We start from the raw sequence: 24,358 nt of genomic DNA on the forward strand, positions 1-24,358 counted from the left end.
AAAAGTTAAAAGAAAATAAAATGTCTAAATATTTTAAACAATTATTTAATTTCAGGTTAGTTAGATTGTGGTAAAAAATATGAAGGTACTCCCAAAAATCTAGGGAAAAGGAAAATTAAAGATATGTATATTTTGGTCCAAAATATTTTGAAATTCATAACTAGTATTTTTCATAATACATATTTCTCCATGTCCCTTGTGAAGACTTCTCATATGTATGAATTCAAAATACTTTGCATCAAAATAATTTTTTTTAATTTTATTTTTCCATGAACATTTTTAAGTACTTAATGTTCAATGTGAAATTTGCTGTTAGTAATTTTAGTGTTCTTGTGGTCTAGTATAAAACCAATTTTTCAAAACTTCTTAATGCATTTTTGAAGATAATGTTAATTTTAATTGATAGGATCCAATGTTGGGTATGAAGATAATGTGTCTGGTTTTGGATAAGTTTCTCATAAATTGACTTCACTAGGAACATTCAAATACAGGTCACTGCTTAACTCAGTGGAGGCATTATTCCTCTTAAACCAGTTTTCTTTAATATTGTTATTGCCTTTCCTGTGTCTAATGATTTGGGTGCCTGATTTACTTTGACTTAGGCTTTATACTTGATCATTCTCAATATTCTAATAAGTATATCTTTTGTCAATATTGTAGAGATAAAAATTGTCTTTGGGTACACATAAGAACCATCAGCTCTTCACAGTTCTCTTAAACTTCAGCATGGCTATATGGTACTAGCTTCCTTTATTTTTTTTTTATTGGTTCATAAGGTTTCTTTAGTGTCTGCATTGTTGCTGTTCCCTAAGGGCATGCAGGTCATCTTCCCTGCTTTTGCTGCATATTTCACTGTCCGTGGGACCATAGTTAAAGCCAAATTCCAAATTCGTCAAAGCCAACATTTAGATAATATTAGTACAAAGAGGATTTAAAATTTTATAGTAATGCTAAAAGATATTTACAAGGGTACTTAGAAAATGAAATCAAATATGTTAATTCTGATGCAAAAGGATGGTTTAAAATTCACACACATACTTTTTGATATTATGCATTTTTCAAAAAATTTTTGAACACCTCTTGTATCTGGTAGACAAATGAATTTGTATATTGAGAAGTATTCTTAATAATTTAATAACTTAATGAATTATGAATTACCTAGTCTGATACCTGGGGATTATTTTTTCCCTGTCATATTAAAGATTTAAGTGAATGCAGATACTGTATTTGGAAGATAACTTATTCTCCATACTTATGAGAGGATTTTTTTGGTTCGTTTTTATTTGCAAGGAAGTGGCTATTCTTGATGTAAAAACTACGTTTTTAACAAGAGTTTGATTCATTAACTGTTATCACTTTCTGAGTGCTTACCTTGTTTCATGTTATTTCAAGGCTATTTAGTGTCCTTTCTCTTGCTGTGATATTTGTTCTCACCTTGATTTCAACAAGCTTTTCCTACATGACACTTGTCCTCAAGGAACCAAGGAAAGTGGGAGAGGTGTTTGTGGTGTGCTATTAAAAATAGCAACAACTTTCAAAGATAAACCTGAGAACACAGGGCAATTTAATTGGATCACTAAAGCTTTATAGGAATTGCTGAAATCTTACTTCTTTAGTAATATTTCGAAGGCCTTTTTATGTTGAGCATGAAACAACCATAGCATCAAGAAATATTATGGCAATAAAATTAGTCTCTTATGGAAGAAATTAAACTTTCATTAGTTTACAGACATAAGCCCAATTTATATGAAAGACAGTGATGAGTAAACCTAAACATATTCACATTTGTACATAAAATGTACTGTATTTACAATTACTCGATGCTTTAAAGACAGAACAATGTGAAGCACGCAGCTGGAAATTACAAGACCAGATGGTTCCTTAAGTCCCAGTAGAAGATATACATCTGTGACTGTGAAATTGTTTTGTTGGAAGGAAGTTTCATTTCATTGAGTGACATGTCACCTTAACACATCACTCATCTTATCTTAGGAAAAGTATCACCTGCATCAGGTGTAATTTTTCACTTCAAAAATAATTGAAGAGTAAATCATTGTGTTATTGATGTTCAAAGAAATGATATCAGTAGAGGTTGATGTATTTGATTTATGACACAAACATGTACCAATTACAGAGTTTACTGAAATAAGTAGATTGCTAATAAGGACTTTGAATATTGCTTAATTGCATCTTTAGTGCCTTACAATGTTATGCAAAGACTCTTGATCTATTGATTAGCTGAAAGGGAAAATTAGCTTAAATTGATATTAAAATGTCAAGATTTCTGCATTTGAAACTTGTTAGCATAAGATTCTGAAAAGGAAGGTCATCTGTCTACAGTAAAAGTTGTTAAAAGGGGACTTCAAAAGTCCATGAAAAATTAAACTAAAAGGTAAAAATGTAAACTTCATTTCTCAACATAAGCTCCAATTGCAAGGTGTCCAGTGCGTAACAAATCTTCCCAGGCAGACGAATCAATTAAGTCACAGACTTTTATTGGGGTTCCACTCCCAGGCGAGGTTCCCCGGTCCCAACAGAGTGGGGGGCTGGGGAAGTCACACATCAGAGATTGGGAGAGCTCCTTTTATAGATTCAGGGCATGGGGGTTAAAGGTTGAGGCGGGTCTGATCATCATTGGTTGACCTTTAGGCACCCACAGGGACCTTGACAAGGACTTTTCTTCCCTGGAAGTACAGGAAGGGACTTCTCTATTCCCGGAAGTATAGGCCTTCCTCCCATGCGGATCCCAAAGCTACCACCAATAAGTTCAAGACACTTTTGTAAGTAATGCTATTAGTCATTTAGTACATTCCTAAGAAACTGAGATTCCTAGGAATTTAACCATGTCAATGTAGTAAAAAATATTAGAACAAATTAACTGAATAAAAATGGTGTTCTTGAATTAATTTTTAAGATTAGAAACAATAAGATATCAAGAGTAACCAAATCATGATGGCCAAAAAAAAAAAATATCGAAGGAATTTCCATTGAAAATCTCACAAAATCATTCTTCAAAAAAATTATTTATCCAAGGGGCAGTGGCAGACAGAGGAGAGTGCTCTTATCAGCTAGTTCATTCTTCGAATGCCAGTAACAGCCAGAAACTCAAGCCATATCTCTCATACAGAGGTTACCATCACCTGCTGCTTCTCAATGTGCACATTAGCAGGAAACTGGAATCGGAAGCAGAGCCAGGACTTAAACTAAAGCACTCCAATATGGATGTGAGCTTCTAAACTGATGACTTAACTGCTAAGGCAAATGCAGACCCCTTCTCTTGGTTGATGAGAGGAATGAAAAGGGGCACTGTAGTGGTAGAGAAGACTCTCTAGTGAAGCTCTCCTAGGTGTTTTCTGTTAAAGTTTGGCCAATTTTCTCAAAATACTGTCATAATAGGCAGATATGATCACCCTTTGACATTATAAAAATTTAACAAACACAGTGTCTGAGCATTGTGAAAAACATTTTTGTGACCTTTGCTCTGCTTTTGCTTTGACTCAACCACATTCTGCTCTTGGTAACTATTGATTAGACTGTGTTTGTCTTCAGGGTCATACTTGGAAAAGATACATGTAATCTCCTGTCATAGTCTTGGAAGAGCTACTTGAATGGTTTTAACAAAATACTCGATCCCACTTGTTTAAAATTCTCATTGAAGCGATTGATGTTCAGTGCACCTCACCTGGGTGCAACAACTTTGGCAGCCATGAAGCAGAAAGTTTGCTCCTCTTTAATTTTTCACTCAGAATTGTTCCAGTTGAACCACCTGAGACGTCTATGGTGTTGGCTATTGTTTCTACTGGTAATTTTCCGTCTTCTTCAACTAGAGCATGAATAAGATCATCATTTTCCTTGCGAATATATATATTACATATATATATGTATATATGATTTACCATAGCAGACTTCTACTTCAACATCATCTTGTTCATTTATAGCAACACTTATCCATTTGTAATTTCCTGATTTTTCTAGGGTATTGTCATCATAAACTTTTGTAAAATAAGAATAGTTTCACCATTCTTTCACCACACTTTTGCCAAAAATATGATGTTTATTCTTGCATCAACTTTAGCAGAATGCATGTTCCTACAGGGGCATTTTTTTTTCTTTTTTTTTTCTCCAGAAAACTTTTGTTTAAGGTATACAAATTTCACGCATTTCATTTATACAACTTTAGGAACATAGTGATTCTTTCAAGTATACCCACCCTTCCATCCACTCTCCTGGCCTTCTTTCTCTTCCCGCTCCTATTCTCATTCTTATTTTTTACTAATATCTATTTTCAATTAACTTTATACATAGAAGATTAACTCAATACTAAGTAAAGAGTTCAACAAATAGTATGAAAAAAAAACCTGTTCATCGTTTTTTTGATTTCTCTTTTGATTTTTTCTGATACACTGTTCATTCAGGAGCATATTGTTCAGACTCCATGTGTTTGCACATGTTCTAGAGCTTCTTGAGTTATTGATTCCCAGCTTCATTCCATTGTTGTCAGAGAAGATACATGGTATTATTAGGTTGGAAGTCAGAAATGAGCTTATGTGTGTGTGACAAAGGCCTGAGGAGTTGACATCTAGGTCCAGCATCCGCATCTCAAAGTCATCTCGATAACCTTCCAGGTGCAGCCCAGTATCTGCACTTCAAACACCCTGCCCCTTCTACCAGATAACCCCTCCTGTCTGATAACTTCAGGCGGAAAGCTCAGAAAGGAATTTTTCATATTTATATCCAAAAAGTCCTTTGTTCTAGGAGAAGAGGTGGGAAGAGGTGAGAAGGCAAGACCCATGCCCTTAAAAAACCCAGCCTAAATGTAAACTGCGCGCTCAGCCCTCTGCCTCTCTGCTGAGCCTCCCACCTGGCCTGCCCAGGTGTATTCTCTCCACTCAATCATTTAACCTCGCCCTCCACAGTCTGAGAGACTGGGCATTCTCTCTCTCAGGACCTGTCTGGAGAGGTGTCCATCTGTTCTTATGGATGTCCCTACCCTAATAAACCTTGCTATGTTGCTTTCCACGCCTGAATTCTTTCTTGCATGAAAAGAAGAACCCTTGCCTTCTCTGGTAACAGTATGATTTTGATTTTTTTTGAATTGGCTGAGACTTGTTTTATGGCCTAGCATGTGGTCTAACCTACAGAAAGTTCCATGTACTGGTGAGAAGAATGTATATGCTGCAACGATAGGATGAAAAGTTCTGTAATGTATCCTTTAGGTCCATTTGGTCTACAGTGTCCATTAACTGTTGTTTCCTTGCTGATTTTCTATCTGGTTGACCTGTCCATTGCTGAAAGTGGGGTATTGAAGTCTTCCATTATTATTGTATGGAAGTCTATGTGTCCCTTTTGATCCCTAATTGGAGATCCTCTGAAAGTAATTTGGCATTTCTCCCACGCACATTTCAGAATCTCTTAATATTTTACTGTGTAGAGTTTGACTACAATGTGTCATTGTGATGATCTTTTCTGGTAATGTCTATTAGAAGTCTTATGAGTTTCCTCTACTTGAACTCCCCTTTCTTTCTCCAAATTAGGGAAATTTTCTGTAATTGTTTCACCAAAAAAGCCTTCTAATCCATTCTCCCTTTTCATGCCTTCAGGAATGCCTAAGATACATGCTGGGTCATTTAATAGTATCTCATAAACCTCCAATACAGTGTTTTAGTTTTCTAATTTCTCCTCCTCCTCCTCCTCCTCCTCCTTCTCCTCCTCCTCCTCCTCCTTCTTCGTCTTCTTCTTTTTTTCCATTTCTTCTGATTATAAAATTTCCAGAGATCTGTCTTCTAACTCAACTATTCTTCCTTCTGTCTCATCAAATATGTTGTTAAGGCTTTCCACAACATTTTTTATTCAATCTATTGAATTCATCATTTCCAATATTTCATTTTGAATTGTCTTTAAAATCTCAATTTTGGCCAGCGCTGCAACTCAATAGGCTAATCTTCCACCTGAGGCGCCAGCACACCGGGTTCTAGTCCCGGCCAGGGCTCCAGATTCTTTCCCGGTTGCTCCTCTTCCACTCCAGCTCTCTGCTGTGGCCCAGGAGTGCAGTGGAGGATGGCCCAAGTGCTTGGGCCCTGCACCCGCATAGGAGACCAGGAGAAGCATCTGGCTCCTGCCATCAGATCAGCACAGTGCACCAGCCGCAGCGGCCATTGGAGGGTGAACCAACGGCAAAGGAAGACCTTTCTCTCTCTATCTCTCTCTCTCTCACTGTCCACTCTGCCTGTCAAAAAAAAAAAATCTAAATTTTGTGGGAAAAATGTTCATTCATGTGATGTATGGATTTCTTAATTCATAGATTTGCTTCTGATTACTTCTAAGTATACCTACTATCAATTTTTGAATTCCATTTCTGGCATTTCTTCAATCTCTGTTTTCATATTCTAGCACTGAAGTGTTGTTGTATTCCTTTGAAGGCATCATGTTACTTTCCTTATTCTTGTTTCTTGAATTGCTATGTTTATTTTTAGATATTTGTGGAGATACTTCTTGTTTTTTCTTCCCTGTGATGGTTTTTATCTTAAGAATATGCCTCTGATTAGTGGAGTGTCTGCTGTTTCAGCGAATACACTGAGGTGTGTGTTGGGTGTGGCCAGGGAGCTCTGATTGATACAGGGTAAGGGGAGTCTCCAAGGTAACACCCAAATTGGGCATGGTATCTCTTTTGTTTGTTTTTATCAGAGGGGAGGTTTAATCTGCTCTGTTGGCATAGTCTCCTGGCTTCCAAGGAGACCAATGCCTGGTCACTAGCCCTAGTGGGTATAGTATTCTTTGCACTGCCACAAGAACCACACAAATGATCCATGCTCTGTGTGAGCATGGACCCCAGAGCAATGACTTTCATCAAGCAATTAGGGAGCCCTGAGCATGTGGAGCTGCCCAGCATAAATACCCAAAGACCCAGCCACACCTTGTGGCCTCTCATGAAGCCACAGTGTTTTCACAGTCTCACTACACAAGGCTCCCACAGTCATGAGCACCCAGGCCCCTGTCAATTCTCTCAGCTATAATCGGGTATCTCCTGGTTGCTGGGGGTGTGGACAGCAATTGGTACAGCAGTTTTGTATGTCCAAAATGACGCCCAGCCCCTCTCTGCTAGTTCCAGGATGCCGGTGCTGGGTGATCTGGGAGAGGAAAATATGCCCCCCGTTTTTTTCATGCAGGTTGACTGGTAAGCTATCCCCCACAGGTTTCCAAGCCAGACTCACACCAGACTCTTCCTGCAACTCTATTGCCAAGGGTTTGGACTGCTGCTGCTGCAGTCTTGTCTTACTAACCTCACTCTCCAAAGCTGGTGCTGAAGCTCTAGCTGTTGGGGTACTGAGATGTGTGCAGCCATATCTTTTCTGCAGATCCACAGTGTCCTGTAATTTTTTTTTTTTTTTTGGACAGGCAGAGTGGACAGTGAGAGAGAGAGACAGAAAGGTCTTCCTTTTTGCCGTTGGTTCACCCTACAATGGCCGCCGCAGCTGGTGCGCTGCGGCCAGCGCACCCCGCCGATCCGAAGGCAGGAGCCAGGTGCTTCTCCTGGTCTCCCATGGGGTGCAGGGCCCAAGGGCTTGGGCCATCCTCCACTGCACTCCCTGGCCACAGCAGAGAGCTGGCCTGGAAGGGGGGCAACCGGGACAGAATCTGGAGCCCAGACTGGGACTAGAACCCGGTGTGCTGGTGCCTCAGGTGGAGGATGAGCCTATTGAGCCGAGGTGCTGGCCTGTCCCTGTAATTTGTATGGAGTTTCCCCTGCCTGCCGTTTTCTCCCTAACTCTTCCCCGAGATTGCACTCTCTCTATGCCTTTTTTTTTTTTTTTTAAACTATCTTCCCTGGACTAGAGCAGCAAGCTCCCTCCCTATTCCACCATCTTGGTGTCTCCAAACAAAGACACTTTTCAAACTGTTTTTCCTTAGTGTCTTAACTGATCATTATGGGTTTATTTTGGTACAAAAAATTTGAAAGTTTTGAAAAATAATTTTTCATAATTTGCACTTTCTGTGAATATTATGAAGCGTTTGTACTATAGCTAGAAGAAGCATGGAGGAAATTACAGAAAGGAGAGAAGAAGAAAAAATAGCTGTCAGACTATACAGTATGATAAAATAACAACAACAACAGCAAAAAAACCCTTGAGTTTTATCCCCAGCTGAGTAAAAGTAACGTAAATCTTTTTCAAATATTGTTCCCTAAACTTCAAACATGTTTTTGTTTAGTTTTTTTTTTTTTCCCTCTCAAATGATCAATACCTTTGAAAATCTGTAAGTAATTTAAGAGAGAAAAGAATTCAGGAATTTTATAACTTATCAAATATGTTAAGTAATATAAAAAGTTAAATTTCTGAGAATATTTTTAAAAAGTTGTATTTATTTATTTGAATGGCAATGTGAGAGAGAGAGACAGGGGACTCCAACCAGCACTGTAATACTAGATGCCAGTGTTGCAAGCAGTACTTTAATCTACTACACCACAGCACCAGCCCCTTAATTTATTTTATATGCTAGCAAAATAACATTCTTGATTTTCTTATATTTGCTAACTTGTTTGTTAATTCTGTCATTTACCAAGCTTGATTGTTGTGATCTTTTGATAATTACCTATTTAGAATTTGCCTTTTGAGGTTTTTATGCTCTTATACCTCAAAAACAAATCAAGTCAATCAACATTTTGAAAACTTGCTACTTAAAAGAAAACTTCAATGGCTCAAGCTCTGTCTGGGCTTTTCTGTTCCTCACATTTTTATTCTTTGTTTCAGTGGAAGTGTACTGTTTCCTAGGAATTGCTTATGACATTCAGTTATTGCTTTTTGGCACAATAAAAGAATAACAATTCCAAATAAAAAATTGATTCATCTGATAATTATCTCCCAAACTACTCTCTTGTTTATATGTGCTTTCAGTTAACTTGCATGTTGTTTTGACATGGTAATGTAGACACATTGTCAATTGTGTAGCCTTTTCTCATGTGCACAGAAAAATTAAAGCCTCCTAATGGACAAGAGGTAACATAATTTTTTGATAAAAACCTGCCATGATTTAATTGGAATATTGTTTCTTTATTGTCACTCATATTGATAATTCTGGAGTGTTGTGTACCCCAGGACTCTTACTCTGGCTGGTGGATATCTATCCATCTCACTCAGTCAGAACCACCTGGCCTCTGCCATATTTCTGCATTTTCTGGTTCTATTGTTAAGTGATGCCTGTGCAAACACAGGATTCCCAGAATGTCTTCCAGTAGACTGGTAAATGGCCCAAAGACAAAAAAAATACAAATACAGGAAATACAAAAAAAAAAAAAAATCCCAAAGGAGGTTATCTGAGTAGATGACCTTTGATTTGCCTTTAGCTGCACTTGTACTTAATGATGCATACATAGTCAATTCATACATATTGCCGCATTCATGGAATCTGACTTGTAAGCACATGCAGTAGACCGCTGACTCTAACTATGTGTGAAAAGAAGAAAAGAAGAAAGGACGGTGGGTGGGAACTGTCACTATGTTCCTAAATCACTATATATAAAACACAGGAAATTTGTATAACTTAAATAATTTTTTTAAAAAAATCCTATGGGCAGAGAAAGAAACTCATAAAGCAAAAACAAGAAGTTGACAAAACCAAAACAGCAGAAATGAGATATCTATGCAAGAGAGATTCCTTGAGTTTTTGGAGGATAACTGCTTAGACTCTTTTTGAACAGAGTGCCTCTATTTATTTTTCAGAAGAAATTTAACACATCAGCATATAGCTTGATAACTACTCTTACTTTTGACATCAGAATTTGTAAGACTGCAATAAGCTAGATTGTTCTGAGGGAACTACAATAGAACTTTAGAATCGTGAAGTAGCTAAATCACATCACAGGAAGAACTTGGGGACTTTGGGGAAGTCTCTTTAGTGCAAATGAAAAGACTCACTGTAGAGAAGACAGCCAACTGTAAAGGACAAAAGTGAGGTCATCTCAGATGGGGAACAGAACAATCCCACACTTCTCCATCAGACCTGCAGCCAACACGAATCCTAATCTAATAACGTGTCTTTAAATGGAAATATCGGCTCAGAGCCCTCTCAGACAAGAGGACAGGCATAAGTCACATCTTGGTGTTTTTTTTTGTTTGTTTGTTTGTTTTTTTGTGTGTGTGCAGTCACTCCGGAGGTTTGTTGCAGGATCTCTTTCCATCTTCAAAGAAACTAGTGCTTTATAACCAAAACCCAGGGGCCGTCACTCAGCTTTACACCAAAACCTGTTTTCCCACAGTATGAGTGGGTTTATTTTTATCACTAACCACAGTGTGGGTGACCCAATTAAACAGGGACTTCAGTGACCTTCAAACGGCCCGGTATGCTAGGGAAGACCGTCGTACAGGAAAACTGTCATGCCCATGTTTCTCCCAAAAGGGTTAGACTTTCCTCAGAACTCAGCACAACAAAAACAAGAAGGGTGCTGACTTGAGCCCCACAAGTGGAGCCTCCCCCGCCCTGCAGCATGCAGACCCAGAGAACAGCAGCATTCAGGGAGTACAGCACCCCAAGGATGAGCTTTCCCCTCTACTCCAACCCCAGGGCGCAGGTTTCCCCAAGGACAAGATGCATGGCAAATGGAGGTCATGGTGGGTTTTGAAGGATAGGGGAGTACTGAGGCCCGGGAGAAGAACTAGCAGAGAATTCTCTGCACAAGGCCCTGACACCTGTGCAGATGTACTCAGTACCAGCTGAGGACTAAGGGAAGCTCACCTCTGGAAGAGCCTGATGTTCTGACTTTATAGGGTTGCTCCGAGAGCTTGCATATTCAGAGCTTGACATGTGTCTTCATCTCTCACAAGGCCAAGAAGGAACTGAATAGGTGAGCTGCCTTCCTGTCCTCTGCCTGTAGAGGCTTAAGTCACAACCAGCTCAGCAGGTCTGGCATCTTCCTCTGGGTTTCTGCCATGGTGGTGACTTCCAGACAACCTGACCCAAGCCCCCATGATCCAGAAGAATAGTCACTGTGCATCCAGAGATTAGAACAGCAGGAGAGAAGAGGAAGGGACAGCACAGTAAAAATAGGCCTCACAGGGCAGAGGAGAGTGAAGAGCACCTGATTAGAATACCAGCAGTCATAGACCAACTTAAGACATCACAGATGCTGCAGAGAAAGACTCCCTAAAGCCTGAAGAGATGATGTTGGAACTAAGAAATTAAATAGATAAATTAACAAGGAAGATGGTCCCTGTTGAGACTGGTGAGTAATTTCGGATTCTTGGTCATGTGTAAAGAACACATCAGAACATTTATCTAAAATATGAAAGGACATAAAAGAGATTTGGAAGGTGGATCATGGAAACCTAACACTCAAATAAGGGATGTTTCAAAAAGGAAAAAAATAATATTTGAAAGATACTTCAGAAAAACAAAAAGTAAGGAAATCTGAGCAGAAAATTTCCCTTTCTTGGAGAAAAATGAAAATCTGTGAATTGAAATTACTCATTATGTTTCATTGGATTGAAAGTAAAATGTTAGGTAGGAAGTCAGAAATTGAGCCTATGTGTGTATGAGAAAGGCCTGAAGACCAGCATCTACTGTGGAAGCTCCAGAAGCCCAGCATCTTGCACTTTAAAGTCCTGCCCAGACCCTGATAACCTCCCAGGTGGTCCCAGCCCTTCTCCCAAGGCAAGCTCCTAGGAGAATTCTCTCTCCTCAGGACCAAAGGAGTTACCTGATAACATGGGGCAATAAAACCTTCTCAGATGCCCTTTTGGAAGCCCCCATACTCTGCCTAGGCACCAGCAAATCTGGGGAGGAATTTGCTAATTTTTACCCAACAAACCCTTCCCCTAGGACTCTCCATCCTTTGTCCTGGAGGAGGGGGGAGGTGGGTAGGCAGACTCCCTTAAAAACCTAGGGAATCCAGACTGCTTGCTCAGCTCTTCCTCTCTGCTGAGCCACCTGTCTGGCCTGCCCTGCCCAGGTGTATTCTCTCCATTCAACTATGTAACCTTGCTCTCCCCAGTCGGAGCGACTGGGTACTCTCTCTCTGTCCCTTCCGTCCTGAATGCCTGAATTCTTTCTTGCATGCACCCCACGGCTTTCACAGCCTTCCCTCTGGTAACAGAAAAGTTGCAATTAGCATATGAAAATGTTTTAAAGATTTATTTTATTTAATTGAAAGATAGAGTGATTGCAACCACTAGTTCACTCTCCAAATGGCTACAACAGCCAGGCTGGGCCAGGCTGAAGCAAGGAAACAGGAGCTTCTTCCAGTTTTTCCATGTGAGTGCAGGGGCCCAAGCACTTGAGTCATCTTTCCTTGCTTTTCCAGGCACATTAGCAGGGAGTTCGATTGGAAGTGGAGCAGCTGGGACTCAAATCAGCACCCATATGGAATGCCAGCACTACAGGTAGTGGCTTAACCCATTACACCACAGTGCCAGCCCCACATCTAGCATATTCTGATCTAATTCTGAAATGCTGAGGACAAACAAACTAAAAGATTTAACAGAGTCCCAGTAATAAAGAACTAAAGAGAGCCAGTGTTATAGAGCAATGGGTAAAGCTGCTATTTGCAATGCCCTATAAGAGCACTGGTTTGAGTACCAGTTGCTCTGTTTCTGATCCAGCTTCCTGTTACTGTACCTGGGAAAACAGCAGAGGATGGCCCAAATAGCTGAACTCCTGCCACCCACATTGGAGAACAGAAGGGAGTTCCAGGCTCCTGGATTCAGCTTGGCCCAGCAAGGCCATTGTGGCCATTTGGGGACTGAACTAGCAGATGGAAGATGTTTCTTTCTCTCTGAGTGTGTGTGTCTCTTCTTCTCTCTGTCAATCTTCCTCTCAAATAAATAAATAAATCTTTAAAATTATTAAAAAAAGAATTAGGAAAATATATTTAAGCAGAAAAGCTCAGATTGGCACCTAACCTTGCAACTGCAGTGTAAGAATGATGTGTCAGAGCTGGAGCACCCACACAATGAAAAAGAAGACTGCATTCCAAGAATCTTGGGCAAGGGAGATGACCTTTAATTTTCTGGGAGAAAAACATATTGGTGCATCGAAAATAACTTGCAGAATAATTCACCCAAATGCCTTGTTTGAAAGTATTACTTTGTGAGAAAAACTAAAGAATGAAACAAAACATATTAGGCAGGAAGTTAGAAATCAGCCTATGTGTGCAAGCAGGGCCTAGGGAGACTGACACCTACAGCAGTCCAGCATATGCATCCAGCATCTGGATTTCAGGGTCACCCTGATAACCTTCCAGGTGCAGTCCAGCATCACATTGCAAAGTCCTGCCCAGACCCCAATAACCTTCCAGGAGGTCCCACTCCTTCCTGACCAGATAAACATCTTTCCTCTAAAGCAGCACCCTAGAGAGAAGCCCCTCGGCTGACACCAGCAAGGCTTCCCCTGTCTCAAGTGGTAAACTTGGAAAGGAATTTTTCATATTTTCACCCAGAAAATCCTTTCGCCAGGGCTCCCCAACCTTTGTCCTGGAGGATAGGTGGAGGAGGCAAAGAGACTCCCTTAAAAACAGGAGTCCAGAGACTGTGTGCTCAGCCCTCTGGTCGATCTGAGCTGCCCACTTGGCCTGCCCAGGTGTATTCTCTCCATTCAACTATGTAACCCAGCTGTCCCCCAGTCTGAGTGACTGGGCACTCTCTATCTGTTCCTTCCCTTCTGACAGATGCCCTATCCCCAATAAAACCTTATCACTTCTCTCTCTGTCTCATGCCTGAATTCCTTCTTGCATGCAGACAAGAACCCCGCAGCTTCCACTCTCTTTTCTCCAGAGTCAAAGAGAGCACTTCAGGAAAAGAAAAAAGAAAGAAAAGTGATGCACAGTAAAGTGAGCATTTTCCACCTGTTCATGCAAACACCTAGATGTGTGTGCAACAGATGTGTGTATACCTACATGTATGCGCAGTATGCATGTACTTCTATGTGTGTATACTCACATAATGGAAGAAATAAACAAGGCTAACCAGTTGGGGAAAAGCTCTAAGTAATATGAAGTAATTGCATTAAACCAAGCTCTCACATTAACAACTTTGTACTCCAAGACCTGAGAGCGGACAGTGCACAGAGAGGAGGACAGCTTGGGTAAAATGCAGCATTGGTTCCCATTAGAGATCAGGATCACCTGAAGAGAAGAGACCTACTTCCCTAGACGGAGATTTGCATTCAAAAGAGCAAATATGCTGCTGCTGGGCAAAGTGATAAAATCTGTTCATTCAGCGACAAGCCTGGGAGCAGCCCTCTCAGTGCTGTTATCACTGTTATCACTGAGAATCTGCAGAGAACTCCCACAGGTGGAGAAAAGGACAAAGCCAATAAATACCCAATGCACAGAGGAGCAAATCCCCAAACCAACAACCATGCAAAAAGTTGCTTCTGCAAACTAATAGAAAAATGCAAATTAAAAATACCCCAGATAATTAAGTTTTCACACACTGAACTATCAACAGAATAAGGGCTGTAACACCAGTGTTTGGCAAAGTGAAGAAATGAGTATTCATGTAATTGCTCATGGAACTGTAAAGTTTACCTTTGTAGAAATAAATCTGACAACAATGTTGTAATTAAAACTATATATCCTTTAACTCAGCAGCTTTGCTTTTGTGGTTCTTTAAGAATCTAGCCTGTAGAAATAAAGGCACTGACATATAAAGTAGGGCTACATAAATGTTGTTATATGCAAACATATCCATTAAATGCTAAGTGCTAATTATAAGAATTAATTATGTACAGATATATGGAATGCTTTGGGAAAATTTACACAAGCTTTGAAGCAAGCATAAATAGATGGCAGAATGGAATTACTAAAGGACAAAGAGGGAAAAACAACAATAAAAACAACAGCAAGATGTTTTAGAATTATCTCCAGTTTTAGTGAAGAGAAATTTAAAATTCATGGGTGAAAAAGGTAGAAAATAAAATTCGTTACAGAATGGGCCAGATGTGAACAATGAAATGAAATCCCAATCCCTTAAAACCCTAGTTTCTGCACAACTTCATCATGCACAAATCCATGGTCCTATATCTGTGTAACAACAAGCCCATGTCCATTTTTAGTGCTATTTACCTAAGAAGAATAGCAAAATAGTTATCCAGAACTCAATTATATTTATATTTTTTACTGTTTTGAACAGATTGACAGTTCACTGAAATAAAGCAGTCAGAAAAATCTTCCCATGATTATTAAAAATTGTAGTTAAATTCACACTTGGAATTTGGTAGATAATTAGTATTAATCAGTAGACTATTAGTTGTGAGATACAGAACTGAATAAATGATAATAAGAAAAAAACACTGCTATAAATAAAATGCTTCCATTCAAGTAGCATAAGGAGCTGAGTCGGTTTAATAAATACCTTTCATTCCAAGAAAGATAAACTACTAGGGCTTCTTGGAATGGCTATTTAAATCTTTAACAGAGCCCTTTATTTTTCTCTAGAATAATGTCAGTTAAAACACTTGAATCACTTAAACACCAGTATTTTATTCATTTTAATCTGAGAATAAGATCAGCAAGTGGGAGTAAAGAATTCTTCAACATGAATGAAGACATGACAAAGACAAATGTACTGAGCAGTAAAGATAATAATTTCTTGGTCCTTTCATCTTTCTCTCTCCCTCCCTCTGTCTAACTCTTTCTCCCTCTGAAAGTAACAACTTCAGGTCTCAGGAGTGGAACACAATCTGGCTGATTCAAGCAGTTCTTGGCTGCATTAACTCAGACTATTGAAAACATAGACCTAGCTGAAACTAAATAGCCACAATCTACTTCCTTAGAGATGGGAATGGTTTAATCAGCCCCTAATTATGTTTCTGTTAATTGGTAGATGGAAAAAGTCCTGGCCATGAATAAGCATTTTACTTTTGAGCAGTTATTATACATCTCTAAGTCTCTTTTTAAAAAAAATCAAATATTTGGGAAGTAGACAGAGACAGAGATGAGGCCAGGGATGGGGGGGACACCCATTTGCTTATTCACTCCTCAAATGCTCTTAAGAACCAGGAGACCAGAATCAGGCGGTAGGGACTCAATCCAGGTCTCCCAAGTGACAGCAGGAAACCAAATACTTGAGCCATCACCACTGCATCCTAAGATCAGTTTTAGCAGGAAGCTGGAGTGAGGAGCTAGAGCAAGGAATATAACACAGACACTCTGTTGTAGAACCTAAGAGTCTGAACTACTAGGTTAATACTCCTTCCGTAAGTTCTAATATTTAAAATATATCTCTTGATTTATTTTTATGAAAAATCCATGTGCATTCAAGGAAAAAAATATACACTCATCCATTTAGAGTAGTTGTCATTATAAGCATTTTCAAACAGCTTCCCTTATGATTGGACATACCAAACCATATGCAGACACTTCAAAAAGATCGTGGATAATGGATTTAAGAAGTGAGTTTATTCTGACACAGAAAATTTTTGAAATCCATGCCCAGCTTTATTCATAATACACATATTCATGCACTTTTGAAGACTCCCTCATATTTATATCCTCAAGTGAGTTTGCTTGTCATGACCTTCAAACGTCAGTGTAGAAGGAACAGACATGCTGTCAGGGGACTAGCTCTGATTTTTTTTTTTTTTATTTTCTTTCTTCTATTTTATTTGAAACACAGAGAAACAGAGACAAACAGAGTTCTTTCATTTGCTGGTTCACTTCCTGTTGTCAAGTCTACTGCTTACTCATTTTTAGGTTTTGAGCAAAACATCTAGCATTTTTGAGCCACATTTTCTTCATGTAATAAAAGAGAATAAATTCTCAATATCTTAAGAGGTAGTTTGAGGATGAATAGATGTTTATGAAGCACCAAAAAGAGAATATGGCTCATAATAGTTGATAGCTATTACAAATTCTGCCAAGTCAATAGTGAAAACTTTCCATCTGATTCTATCAAGATCTCCTCATGTTTCCAATGAACACAACTGCAGCATCTTATAGAGAATGAAGAGTCTAAGTTAGACACATTGCTGTGATTTTTCTTTTCTCTCTGCTCAGCTGACCACCAAGAACATTTCAGCACCCAATGATTGGAGCTGGATCTTCTGTGCAGTAACATGAAATACAGCAAGAATCTAATTCAGTCAGCAAGGACCCCTCCACTCTGCCATCCTTCGTGTGAAATGGAAGACATTGGTTGACTAGGGTGGCCTTTGCCCTTCCTGATATGCACACCAGAAATTTCCATCGAATTTCCAAAGGAACCTTTTTATGTTACTGTTCTTTGTGTATCTTTAAATCACATATTCTTTAGCACTGGAAGTAATGCCAAGTGCACACACAAATACAGACACAAGAAAATGCAGACGGAGCTAAGTATGGCGTTACTGACCTGCACAGCAGTCTTGCCACACTCGCAAATCCATCTTCGGGATGTCACTACAGCTCAGGTAACCCTGTGGGTATTCTGCCCTTACAAAGACGTCTGCCTGGACTTGCTGAATGTCATCGCCGTTGTCACAAAGCACTCGGGCCAGGGACACTTGCTTGAGCTGAGTGAGTTGTGCAGGGGTGAACACGCCAGGGTTTTCATACCAGAACCTGGTAGTGAACAATGAAAGGCACAGTGTCCAGACTCTGCCGCCTGAGAGATCAGGTGCATGATAAGCACAGCACTCCAAAGAGGAAAATAAGAGCTCACAAAAGAAACAGCACATTGCAAGGATTATGCTTGGTCTGACACCTTTAACTCCCTTCAATATTTATAATGTTCCCAAATCCCATGCTTCTAAACTATCATTTCCTACTACTTTCACAAAATCATTTACAGCTTTATGATGTTGTACCAAAAAAAGCACATTTTAAAATTTAAACTTTAAATTTCAGAAACTGACCTTATACATTATCTCAGCAATCCAATATTGATATTTTTGTCTAAGATGAAATATTACTTCTGCTTGTTAATGTATCCTCAGTTGGTTCTTTCTACCGACACACCCAATTTTAAACACACTCAATTTTAAATGAAAAAATATGCTTTTAAAATGGACTATTAAAGTGAGTCCTTAGGTTCATTCATTTGGTAAATAATTGAATGCCATACATAAGCACGTGCTTCTTGCTGGGGCTACAACAGTCAGTTAGACTGGAAACAAAAAGGTTTGCTGAAGCCCACATGGTGATATGGGCTGAACTGTGTTGTGCAAATGTTCATATGTTGAAGTTCGAATCCCCAGAATTTCAGACTGTGTCTCTATGTAGCCTTCAAAGAGCTAATGAAGGTAAAATATGGGCATAGGGATGGACCCTAATCCAGCGTGACTGGTGTCCTCATGAGAATAAGAAATGAAGACCCAGACAAAGGGAAGACCATGTGAAACCACAGTGTGAAGATGGCCATGTTTAGCTGGGAAGAGAGCCCATAGCAGAAAGGCCCAGGATGGTGAGAATAATTCATTTCAGTGTGTCAAACTACTCATTATGTGGTATTTTGTTTGTTAGCAAGTCAATATACACAGAGATGACAACACTCCCAAAACCGAAGCTTTCTCTTGACTTCATATGTTATTCAATTATTATAACCCCATGGTATAAGGCAAGAAATCCAGTGTTAAATATAATTTATAACAATTAATTTACTGAAATATAGTATTAATATTTGCCAACGTGCAATAAAGGGAAGTAAATCTTCTGCTATTTTCTTTTATATATGGAAGACACTTAGAAGAAAAATTTAACTTAAGAATAACTTTTAGTGTAACTTGAATTAAAAGCTAAATTCTAGGCTGTGTTCCAAGTTGTACATAAATCAGCTCTGCAATAATGCAGAACATTGAGGTATCAAACAAATTCATAAAATTCCTAAATCTAACCCCCACTAAACCTTACTAATGATTCAGAGCTTTGGAGTACATTTGGTCTTACATGACAGAAGAGCACTTGCCAGCTGTTATGGATTGGATTTCCCAGTTTTTATACCGGGTTAATCTTGCAATAGTGAAGAGATGACATACTCACACTCTCCAGTAGCTGTCCCCCATAATTTTATAATTTGTTTACATTAAACACGTTGTTGATAAGCAACAAATTTTAGGGTTGTGTTCCCAGTTCTCTTTCCTCTAGTCAAATTCCTCATTAAAATTTTACAAAGAGGTCTCATCAGCCCAGGTCGTCCTGTATAACAATAGAGGAGGGAGTCTCAGGGTGCTGAGGATTGTAGTATTGGTGCTCAACATCGTTTAGGGCTGCATGAATCCTACAAAATAGGTTCCATTGTCTCACACACATTACACACAAGGAACCTGGCTCAGAGAGTCAATGCTTCCTAAGCAGAGATGCTCACCTTAGAACAAAGGTAGTGAGTCTGGCATGTACTCCCTTAATTACTGACTTCTTCTACTTTCCAAGACTTTCAATTTCTTTTCTTCTTACAAAGATTTACAAAAATAAATTTCATCTGATATTATCATTGGGCATAAATGTTCTATGACCAAATTCTATTTGTAACTTCTTATATTTAGAATGTTTTAAAACATAGAAATATACAGAGTCACACAAATCACTTATTCACATGTGTTTTGGGGCAGGTTTTTTTTGTTGTTGTTGTTATCTTTGATAAGTAAAACAGATAATCCTTCACCTATCTCCATCTCTTAGCCGTTGAAACTGGATGACCAACAGACACATGAGTGTTGGTCCCACTCTCGTCCCAGGGATCAGATCTTCAACCATAAGGGCGGGCCACAAGTCAATGTCACCTGGAGTGCTGTACAACCTGGAACAGAAACAAGCAGGCAATTCATACTGGAGACTGGACGTGACACAAGATATCTCTCAAATAATAACTACTAAGCGTTATTTTATTGCATTCAAACTAAAAGGAAAAAATAGATTTATTCCCATTTCACAGGTAGGAGCATTGAGAGGAAGGAAGGATTCAGGGATCACATAGGTGACCAGAAACAGAGCTTCTAATACCAGAAGTCATGCAATACATATGGTGTTATTCTTTGTAATTGTCCCACTAAGTATGTGCAATATAATTCTATTTATATGTAGTAGAGTGCATGTATGACTATATTAATATATAAAAATGCATCCGCCGGCGGCGCAGCTCACTAGGCTAATCCTCTGCCTTGCAGCACCAGCACACCGGGTTCTAGTCCCAGTCGGGGCGCCGGATTCTGTCCCGGTTGCCCCTCTTCCAGGCCAGCTCTCTGCTGTGGCCAAGGAGTGCAGTGGAGGATGGCCCAAAGTGCTTGGGCCCTGCACCCGCATGAGAGACCAGAAGCACCTGGCTCCTGCCATCGGATCAGCGCGGTGCGCTGGCTGCAGCGCGCCAGCCGCGGCGGCCATTGGAGGGTGAACCAACCACAAAGGAAGACCTTTCTCTCTGTCTCTCTCTCTCTCATGGTCCACTCTACCTGTCAAAAAAATAAAAAATAAATAAATAAATAAATGCATCCAATTCATTCTGCCAGGAGCTTGTAGAAAGCAAACATACAGACCAAACACCTCATCAACAACTTCTCTATTTCTACCTCCTTCTTGGTTGTCTTCTTTGACTAAATCCATTCTTTAATTATTTCCTTTTCCTCCTATATTTCTTTTCTATTTTTTTAAAGATTTATTTACTTATTTGAAAGTCAGAGTTACACACACACACACACAGAGAGAGAGAGGTCTTCCATCCGCTGGTTCACTCCCCAACTGGCTGCAACAGTTGGAGCTGCACTGATCCAAAGCCAGGAGCCAGGAGCTTCTTTCGAGTCTCCCACGTGGGTGCAGGGGCCCAAGGACTTGGGCCATCTTCTGTTGCTTTCCCAGGCCATAGCAGAGAGCTGGATCGGAAGTGGAGCAGTTGGGACTTGAACTCGTGCCCATATGGGATGCCGGCAATGCAAGCGGTGGCTTTACCCACTAAGCCACAGCGCCAGGCCCTCTTTTCTAAATATTTTAAAGATTTATTTATTTATTGAAATTCAGAGCTATAGCAAGAAGGAGAGAGATGGAGATTTTCCATCTGTTGATTTACTCCCCAGGTAACAACCATGGCTGTGCCTGGGGTAGATAGAAGCTTCACCTGGGACTCCTACATGGGTGACAGGGGCCAAATACTTGGGCCATCCTTCAGTGCTTTTCCCTGGCCATTAGCAGGGAGCTGGATCTGAAGCAGCGCAGCCAGGATAGGAACCAGTGTCCATATTGGACACCAGTGTCACAGGTGGCGGCTTTACCTGCTACGCCACAGTGCTGGCCCCTCTTTTCTAAACTTTTGATGATATGCAACCTATTCTGTCTCCAAGTGCTTGTATGAATTTAGCACTTGCTTAATTCCAAATTAGATGTTGTATTGCAGTTTTCCTCTACCTCAATCTTATTTTTGTTTGGATTTTGGTGGTGGTTGTTCTGGGAGTTGTTTTCTTTGAAATGCGTTCTTAATGTTTAATTATTAATTTATTTCTGTTTTAAAAGCAGAGCAACAGAGAAAGATACAGACAAAGCCAGAGATTTTTTTTCATTCACTACTTCAATCCCCAAAAGCTCACAACACCTGGGGCTGGACTAGGCCAAAGCCAGGGGCCAAGAATGCCATCCAGGTCTCCCATGTAGGACCCAAGACTCATTTCATTCCGCCTTCATTTCACTATCAAATCTGAAGAGCCCTACCCCATCTCCACTCACCTCCTTGCGCTCCCCCACTCTAGACATTGCTATCTCTGGTCACCTTCAGATCTGCCATTTGGGGCTGTGAACTCCTGGCTCTCAGAATCATATGTGACCACTTAGTTCTCACTATTGTAGGTGTTGATTCAGCAGGATAATTCTCATTCCTGGATTTCATTTATGCCTTTCTCCCTTTGTTTTGGTCCTGGGAAAATTTTTAGTGCACCTGTCTTGCTTTTCCCCTATACCCACAGACTTTGAGTGGGACTTAGTGATTGTTTTCATAGAGTGAGTTGAAACTTGGGGCATTCTGTCTCTTCCTAATTCCAAAATATAGGCCATGTGCTAGTTTATGTGTCTTTTATGATTGTATCAGTTTAGAAGGCTGTGTTGAAAGATTCAGAATCTGCTGTGTTTCCTGCTTCCCATGTTGGATCATTCTCTCCTTTTTTTTTATTTTTATTTTATTTTATTTTATTTTTTATTTTTTGACAGGCAGAGTGGACAGTGAGAGAGAGAGAGACAGAGAGAAAGGTCTTCCTTTGCCGCTGGTTCACCCTCCAATGGCCGCTGCGGCCAGCGCACTGCAGCCGGCGCATCACGCTGATCCGATGGCAGGAGCCAGGTACTTATCCTGGTCTCCCATTCTCTCCTTTTTAATTCTATCAGTATTATTAGCAGACCCTGGTCTTGTTTATGTGATCCCTTTGACACTTAATCCTATTTTTATGATCAATGTGTTGTACTATGCGAATTAACAGCAAAACTAGTATTCAAACAGTACTTTATGCTTTGTGTGTCTGTGTGGGTGCAAACTGTTGAAATCTTTACTTAGTATATACTAAGTTGATCTTCTGTATATAGAGATAATTGAAAATGAATCTTAATGAAGAATGGGATGGGAGAGGGAGTAGGAGATGGGATGGTTTGAGAGTGGGAGGGTGGTTATGGGGCAGAAAAACCACTATAATTCAAAAGTTGTACTTTTGAAATTTATATAAAAGTTTTTAAGAAAAGAAAGATTCAGAATAAAAGTGATTATTTTCCTAGGGTTAACCTAAAAACATGTCTTTTCAAAAGTATTTGTAAATCTGATGACAGTGAAATGGCGTTCCACTAAGATTCTGTGTTCTCTTGATTAATTATGCAGTTGAGTGTCTTCTATATAACTGGAATTGGTTTTCCCCCAGTGAAATGTCTATTTATATCTTTTACTCATTTTTAATTGAATTACATTTGTATTTCTCTATATGATTTGAATGTTAATACTTTGTTATCTATGTCCATATGCATTAATTCAACTTACTCTCCTTGTGTTGAATATGGATGAACATATTTTCAGGTCATTGTGTCAATTTTTATACTTAGGCCTTTTTCTTTACTTACTTCAAATTCCTTTCTTTCCCCAATACCATAGAAATATTCTTTTTTGTTTACTGTAAATTTTTCAAATTCAACTTCTCAAATTTAAGGCCTGCCTGCCTCATCTGTCTGGAATTGATTTCCATATACAATTTGATTTCCATATACATTCTCATTCTTATACATGGACAACCAATTGTGACTGTACACATACAGATTATGTTCCATTTTTCAATGCTGAATCTTAAAACTCTTTCAAATATATCTTCATATATGAGCTTTTTGTGACTCTTTGGAATTCTATTTTACTCTCCTGTATTCTGTCCTACTTGTTTACTCAACTTATATTACACTATTTTCAGTACTAAAAGCTTTATAATAAGTATTACTAAGTGGGATTCAAATCACCCTAGGGCTGCCTCTTGGCCATCTGCTCAATCAAGTAAACTTTAAAATCAGCTGTTCATGCCATAAATAAGTACTATTAAAATCTTAATTGGAATTACAGTGAATATATCATTGGAGGAAGTACCAAAATATCTGTATTATTGAATCTTTTCACTCCTGAATTGATGGTTATTTCTATTTCTGTAGATATTCTCTAATAACTGTACAATTTTATAATATTCTCCATGATATACTGTGTAACTTTTATTAGACTTATTTTCTATCTATTCTATTTGATATTGTAAGTAATTTTTCTTTATGTCATTCAAATTTATCATCAATAATATTGGAAAATTATTATGATAGCTTAATTTCATCCTTTCTAGTTATCACTTTCTCCTTTTATTGTCTGTTAGTAAAATGGTGCTATCTTATCTAAGGTGCCATGGATGCCTTCTTATGCCCTGGCCCTTGGTGCTACTTTGCATAGTAGGCTTAGGTCCTAAGCCCCAAGGCCCAATCTCCACCCCACCTTAATGGGATTCCTGTTCCTACTTCCCTGCCAGCCCCAGGCAAAGGTTTAACTGGACCTGTTCCTGAACATGTGCTCTCTCTCTCTTACACTCTCCTACTCTCTCTTATTCTCTCACCCTCTCCCAACAGCCAAACAAGCTTCCCCCACCCGACAATAAACCTTTCCTCTAACTCCAGTGTTTGGTGTGTTTTCTGGTAGCCTTACAGTCTTAGTTGTTATTTTTAATACAGTTTTGAATACAAGTAAAGACAGCTACCATCCTTGTCATATTCATTCTTTTAAATTGAATACTTTTAACATTTAACTAATGCTTTCAATAGATTTTATATGAACTTCATTGTTGGGATACTCATTTTTTCCTATAATATCATTTCCTAAAATACTAGAAAATGTATTTAAATTCAAAAAGACATATTGCATCTTACATGGAATTTTTTTCTGCAATGGTTGAAATATAATCCTTCCCTTTTTATTTTAAAGAA

General features: G+C 39.2%; 1 protein-coding gene across 2 annotated transcripts in view; it reads right to left on the reverse strand.

Annotated features, from left to right (window-relative positions):
* The window catches only part of PXDNL (peroxidasin like), a 516,369-nt gene that overhangs the window by 35,134 nt on the left and 456,877 nt on the right, over positions 1–24,358 (reverse strand). For both annotated transcript variants that reach the window (XM_002710472.6, XM_089335219.1), the window contains 2 exons: positions 19,566–19,700; positions 17,319–17,527 (listed from right to left, as the gene is read on the reverse strand). In XM_002710472.6, coding sequence (XP_002710518.4) covers positions 17,319–17,527; positions 19,566–19,700 — 344 coding nt within the window. The remainder of the gene's footprint in view (positions 1–17,318; positions 17,528–19,565; positions 19,701–24,358) is intronic.

Source organism: Oryctolagus cuniculus, chromosome 6 (assembly GCF_051225735.1).
Source record: "Oryctolagus cuniculus isolate XC-2025 breed Fujian yellow rabbit chromosome 6, ASM5122573v1, whole genome shotgun sequence".
In the NCBI taxonomy this organism is placed as follows: Eukaryota; Metazoa; Chordata; class Mammalia; order Lagomorpha; family Leporidae; genus Oryctolagus; species Oryctolagus cuniculus.